This window comes from Sardina pilchardus, chromosome 3, assembly GCF_963854185.1.
Source record: "Sardina pilchardus chromosome 3, fSarPil1.1, whole genome shotgun sequence".
Taxonomy (NCBI): domain Eukaryota; kingdom Metazoa; phylum Chordata; class Actinopteri; order Clupeiformes; family Clupeidae; genus Sardina; species Sardina pilchardus.
The window spans coordinates 21,306,059-21,312,744 of NC_084996.1; the positions used below are offsets into that span (position 1 = coordinate 21,306,059).

The 6,686-nt window shown below is 44.9% G+C and overlaps 1 protein-coding gene across 1 annotated transcript; it reads right to left on the reverse strand.

Annotated features, from left to right (window-relative positions):
• Positions 1-2,360: 2,360 nt before the first annotated feature.
• Positions 2,361-3,983, reverse strand: rasd1 (RAS, dexamethasone-induced 1). Its single transcript, XM_062532401.1, has 2 exons — positions 3,613-3,983; positions 2,361-3,416 (listed from the first exon to the last, which is right to left on the reverse strand). The coding sequence occupies exons 1-2, from the start codon at positions 3,881-3,883 to the stop codon at positions 2,890-2,892; spliced, it is 798 nt and encodes a 265-aa protein (XP_062388385.1). The 5' UTR covers positions 3,884-3,983; the 3' UTR covers positions 2,361-2,889.
• Positions 3,984-6,686: the final 2,703 nt, after the last annotated feature.

Genomic DNA, 6,686 nt, shown 5'->3' on the forward strand with positions numbered 1-6,686 from the left:
GTTTTCGCAATGGTGCATTTCCAGACATATAGCCATTATTCTGCTGGAGAAAAGGAGGTGTCAAGTAGCCTAATGTGTGGTGTATACGAGACCTAAAGCGTAAACTTGTCATGTCTGTGACCCCAAAGTACTGGGATCTTGCTTGTGTACAGTGACAGCTAACTCGGGGAAGGATCCTGCTGGTGTGGCTGAACATCACAGTGTTACCTAAACAGCAACTTCCGTTCCTTTATAGGTAGCATAGTGGCCAAGGAGCTGAACTAGCCGGGCAGTAGCCTAAAAGGGTGTGGGTTCAATTCCCGGTTTCCACCTTTGTGCCCTTGAACTACAGTTGTACAATGTACATGTACATCCCCCCCCCCCCCCCCCTTCATTTTTTTTTCCATACCGACAGTACTCAGTGACCTCGAGAAAATGGAAGTCTGTGTGAAAGCTCGCTGGATTTCTCCTTTAACTCAAATATGCTCTGGGGTGAATGGTCCCTGTAATATAATTGACATAGATGCATAGGCAAGTAAGTCGTCTGCAAAATGAATACATGTAAATGTAACAGTATCTATAATACCAATAATAAACAACACATTTATCACTGCTAATGGCCTAATAGGCTCACAAAAAAGCAGTGGGTAATACTAAGATACTGCCACAAAATTGTTGATGACATTAAAAAGGCATAGCTCTGGATGTCATAACTGCATCTTTATCCTCCATACATGAGACTAACCAGATTAACACACCAGGTCACATGAGGAATTTCTAGACGCTGGGATGCAGGCTGGTTAGACCATAGACAGTAAAGGGTTAGACCCTAGACAGGCTTGGTGACGTATAATCTGTGCGTCTCGCTCAAGTAGCACAGCTGATCAGGATGGCGACAATTCCACTTCAGCAGGAGACGGAGGATTATTCTTTTTTGCCTCTTATCCATGATATTTTAAAATGGTATGAAACGTTTTAACACTTTGATAAATAGTTATTTATCTCAGAGATTCATCGTTTGGTTGATTGTGTCAACTAGCCTACCTACAGAATAGATTATGGCATGTCATGGCAGCTGACGCTATGAAGTTGGCTGTCACCCTCACTAACGTGCTTTGGTTAGAGTTGGTTACATTTAATTATTTACAGCAATTTTCCAGCAGTGGCCGCTAACATAACGCATACAATGTGTCGCTGGCTAAGATGCCCCTTGCCTCCCCAAACTCCCCAAGTCAGCTTTCCTTGTTTTAGAAATGACGCGCTCACTTCTGTCTTACCTCAACAGCATGGACAAAGATAGCGCAGACGTCCACCAGGAACTCAACAAACTAAAGACAAAGATACAAGAGGCGAGGGAACAGATTCTGGCCATGCCAGGTATCGAGACGAACGCGGAGCAGCAGCAGGAGCAGTTACGGACACTGCGAGAACAAGTGCGCACGAAAAACCAGCTGTTGCACAAGTACAGAGGCCTGTGCATGTTTGACATTCCCAAAGTCTAAAAAGCGCAAGCTGTCAACCAAATGCTGTATAAGCACGGGCTGAACAGTGACAGCTGTTTATGGCAATGTGTTGTTGCTTATGTTGTTGCACTCAGGCTAATGTTGTCGCACTCAGGGCTTGATTAACACTGGAGTCGTGCTGGATAACGCTTCGGTAGAGATATAAAATGGGCATACAGTATGTCGGCAATGTTGTAAATCTGCCGCACATGCCAAAGTATTTAGTGAGCAAACACTGTTAGGCCGACTGGTCAGTCGTGTGACGCCGCCCCCCTTTATTGTTCGTTTTGATTATTTATGAGACTGCTGAAATAAACATACATATGCAGCACTGCACTCGCACTCGCACCTTTGTGGATTTCTTTCAGATTTTTTTTTTTTAAATAGGTGCTTCATGTTGGGATGGCGGGGTTGTGTTTGTACTGTGCAGCACCAACATCTTATTATGCAACTCATCAAAGGGGGACTGTCTCTTAGAGAAGAAGCCAGGGCGCATGTGATTCCTCTCTGTAAGTCACCGTGGAGATGACGCGGGTGCAGTCATGTGGATACTTCTATCTAGGCGCATAGTATTTCTAGCTTAATATGTCGTAAATATGACTAATTGCATTTCTCACAAGGTATGGGGAGCCCTGGGGTCTGACCAAGCTTGCAAGGCACAGACTTGACCTAGACTTAGACACAGTCTCCTATGTTGTTGTCTTCAACTTTAAAACTATTCCTCTGGCCTTGTGTCTAGAGGCGGGAGCCATAGGCTAGCACTCCTGAGTCACTATACTACCTATACTGCACTTTAACGAGCTGTAACTTTGATGAGATTAGTGTGCCCTAATACCATAAGAATAAAACACGCATATCATGAAAATCATGTAATTTCATTTTTTTTAATTATTATTATATTCTTGTTTCATTGCAAATATCAACGTTGACATCAGAATAAATATACATTCACATATTTTTGTTCAGATAGCAAACATTCAAGTGTCAGTTCTCTGATATAAAATGTAAGAAAACAAAAATGTAAACAATTTGTTGTCATGTTTAACAATGTAGATTACTCCGACCCACGGAGTCTCCTCTCAAAACGGAATGAAGGCAGATGTTAAGACAAGCATATTTAACACATTTCAGGTTTAACGCCACATCACATAGCTCTCTGGCTCAACGGAACAAATTAACTCTCTGCTTTAAAGCGCGTGCGGCACAGAACAGAGGCTCGCAGTCCGCGAAATGTGGCGGGATCCTGGCTCCGAGCCGTTGCCTGAAGAGTTCGCAGGCAAGACTTTGGGCACCGTGGAAACCCCTCTGGAACTCCGTCCAGGCTGCAGCACTGTGACAGTCTGAGACAGTCTGCTGCTGTGTTACCGAAGTCATTTCAGCATAGCATCAAAACAACTTGTTTGAACGCTTAGCTTATTACGCACCTCTCCTTATCCTTGGCCTGGCCACCGCCAACGGCCTTCTCTTTTATGTACATCAAGTCACTGTGCACGCTCGGTCTCCGCGCGAACGGAGCCACGATGCCGTACGCGTCACTGTCCTTGGGCTTTTTGTTTTTGAGGGACTTTCTGTGCAGCATGTCGCAGTACTGCACGGACACCTTTCTGTGCAGGTCTGGGCTCATCTCGTTTGGGAGTTTGGCCAACGTGAAGAGTCGCTGAAACATCTGGTCCACGTTCGTGTTTCTTTTGGCAGAGATCTCGAAATAGGCGCACTGATCGTCGCCAGCTATGAGCTGTTCGATTTCCTCCCTCTGCACCTCGCGGTAGAACTCACGGTCGCCCTTGTTCCCGCAGATGACCAACGGAACGTCCACGTTCTCTTTGGTCTTATTCTTTAGCAAGGACTTGGTTTCGAAAATCTGCCTCTTGAGTCGCTGCACCTCCTGAAAGGACTCCCGGTTGTCCAGGCTGAACACCAGGATAAAGACATCACCTGAGGCGAGAAGAAGAGAGGCGCGCAATTTAGTCACCAGTGTTGTCTTTAAACACACGCACTTTCATTTTTAATTCATGCAAAGTGTGCAGTTGCAGCAAAATATGGAAAGTTATTATTGAAGACATTGCAATTAATTTGCAATTCATGTTTTGCACTATTGATTCAATGAAAAAAGAAAAGAAAATGTGCTCACCTGTAAGTATTGATAATCTCCGCATTGCTGGAAACGGGTGATTTCCAGATGTATCCAAAATGTCCAGCTGGTAAACATCTCCTTTGATACTGTAGAGTTTCCTGTGAAAGTCCTCGATTGTTGGCGTGTACTGGTCATCAAATTTGCCATACAGAAACCGGGACACGATCGCTGTCTTGCCAACTTTGGTAGAACCCAGAATCACCATCCGGTAGCAGTTCTTGGCTGGTATATCAAACTCATTTTCCGTAGGTGCCATTTTCTTTATCATGTTTTACGTGTTGCTGTGCAGGAACGATTCTGAAACACGCTGAGTCGGATAGTGTGAAGTAGCCTATGCCTCCTGTTCGACCGCTATGTGGGCATACGATCTCAAGTCTGACTCTCAGTGCGGGAGTTCAGTATTTAAGTTCCCTCTCGGCCCCTCCTCCCGACGCGTCACCGGTGGAGCAGATACGAGAGAAACGGGAAAATGTAGCAGGTGCCCGCTCCTGCGTCAATCCTTGAAAGTCTGGGAACAAGCGAGAACAGAGCAGCGCGCTCTTTGAGCTGCAGCGAGGACTTTTACTCACGCGATGTAACGAATCGTTTTGTCTTTAATGTGACCATTTACAGATAACATACCGATCCTTAAAAACCAAAAGCACGCAGAAAATAATTTGACATTTTAAACAGCTGATTTTCGTTCATTTGTTTCACTGAGCATTCCACATACAGAGGACAACATCAACGCACACTGAGAGCAGGCAAGATACAAATCACTAAGTGCATGCATTTGACCAAGTAGGCTATCTCTTCGCCGTGTTAATATAGAGGTGCAGATCAACAATGTTGTTATTGTAAAACTGACATTTTGCCCACGTCTGTCTGTTAGAAGCTTTGGACATTTGGTCATTGCACACAAGAGGTGGACAAGTTAAATTATGCATTTTGGTGTAAATTCACTTTCTTATTTTTGGCCGACTTCAAAGTCAGTAGGCCTATTGTTTTACAGACATGGGGTGGCTTGAATGATTAATGATTTAACGATATAAATGTTGGACATATGTATTAAAAAAAAATCAAATAGGTTCGTGTGCACAGGGTTCCGCGAGGTTATGGCTCCATCCGACAATCTCTCACGCTGCATTTTGCTGAGAGCGCACCGGCGAGGCGCACCATATTCCACAGTTACGCTAGAGGGCGCGTGTGCGTCACAAGGTTCACTGTCAGTCTCTTACTTGGAAATAGAAGGTGAAAAAACAAACAAACAAACAAACAATCATTCTACAGCATTGCATGTATATCGATAAATACCACGGCTACATGCATTACAAATCGTTTAATTATGGAAAAGGTGATTAATATATATGTATTTTTGGATTGAAAATTCACAGTCGGAATAACATGTCATTCTATGCATTAGGTGTGCATCAAAATGCCCCACATTTCCCGCCTTCTTCTGCGCGTCTGCAGCATTGATTACCGATCTGTACTCCAGAAGTTCAAGGTTGGGAGATTATAAAGTGCTCTGAAGCTGCTTAAACCGCAAGATAGGCCTACGTGCAGTCTGGAAAAAAAAGTTAAGAGAAAGAAAACAATTGATACATTTAGGATGTTGTTGTAGGCATATCGGCAGCACCGATTTGGAGGCCTACAGCCTATCAGCAAGACTGCATTAGCCTACAGCATGCCTATCGTTATAATTCATGACACACATTGCACGTATAAGGAAAACGTAAGCAAATCGAATCATTCACAAGACGCACACTGGCAACATAACGAGATACAACCATTTATTTATTATTATTTATTATTTTTTTTAAAAGAGATAATATGCTACTCTGACTTGGTCGGCAAATAACCATGGAGATGGAAGAGCAGTGTAGCCTACAGCACATTTTTGAGCAGTCAGATTGTTGCTGAGTAGTGTCAGTTGCACGCACTGCTGAGAGGAGAAGAGAGGAGAATAGAGGAGAGGAGAGGAGAAGAGGGGAGAGGAGAATGGAGAAGAAGGGAGAGGAGAATAGAGGAGAGGAGAATAGAGGAGAGGAGAACACACCAGAGAAGAGGAGAATAGAGGAGAGGAGAACAGACCAGAGGAGAGGAGAAGAGGGGAGAGGAGGGTAGACAAGAGGAGAGAAGAAAAGAGGAGAGGAGGGGAGAAGAAAGGGAAATAACCATGGAGATTGAAGAGCCGTGTAGGCTACAGTACATTTTAGAGCAACCAGATTGTTGCTGGGTAGTGTCCTTTGCAGTTGCACACACTGCTAAATCATGTGAAAAGACAAGCGCACTCGTGCTACAAACTCATTGTCCTTAGTCATCATTTCTATTTAGGACAGAAGGGATGGAGAGGAAGATGTACAGAGACAGAAATGGAGGGATTGAGACAAGATATAGAGAATGAGAGAACAGATAGAGGAATGGAGGGATTGAGACAGGATATAGAGAATGAGAGAACAGGTAACATTTGAATATCTCGTTGTTTGCACTCATTGTCTGTTGCGTTAGCAATGCAAGTGCGTTATTTATCATGCCAATAAAGCAACTTTGAATTTGAATTTGAGAGAGAGGTGGAGGGGGGGACTTTAAATAGCACCCTGCGATCCCACACTGCTCATTACCAGACCAGAACAAACACACACACACACACACACACACACACACACACATACGACCCAGGGGGCAGGAGCCCATGGATGGAGAGACAGACAGTTGACGGGACGGCAAGTGGGCGGAGGTCATTATGCTCCCTGTCTCCACGCCGCGCCGTCTCTCTCTGTCCATCACAGCGGCCGCCCCCATGCGTCCCCTCACACCTCACACACACACACACGCACACACACACACACACCTCACACTATGACCACGGCCATCACGCCGCTCACAATCTCCTGTGGCCAAGCCGCTCTGTTGCCATGGAAGAGTAGGAGAGGAAGAAGAGGATGGAGCGAGCGTGTGTGTGAGTGTTTGTGCATGTGTGTGTGTTTGTGTGTGTATGTGTATGTGTGTGTGTGTCTGTGTCTGTGTCCATGTGTGTCCGTGTCCCTGTGTGTGTCCGTGTCCATGTCCGTGTCTGTGTGTTTCCGTGT

Excerpts from the sequence above, each read along its gene's own strand:
- rasd1 (XM_062532401.1), bottom strand. The coding sequence starts at position 3,883 with ATGATAAAGAAAATGGCACCTACGGAAAATGAGTTTGATATACCAGCC. Across the intron at positions 3,417-3,612 it reads GAGATTATCAATACTTACAG|GTGATGTCTTTATCCTGGTG; the intron begins GTGAGCACATTT and ends TTCTCGCCTCAG.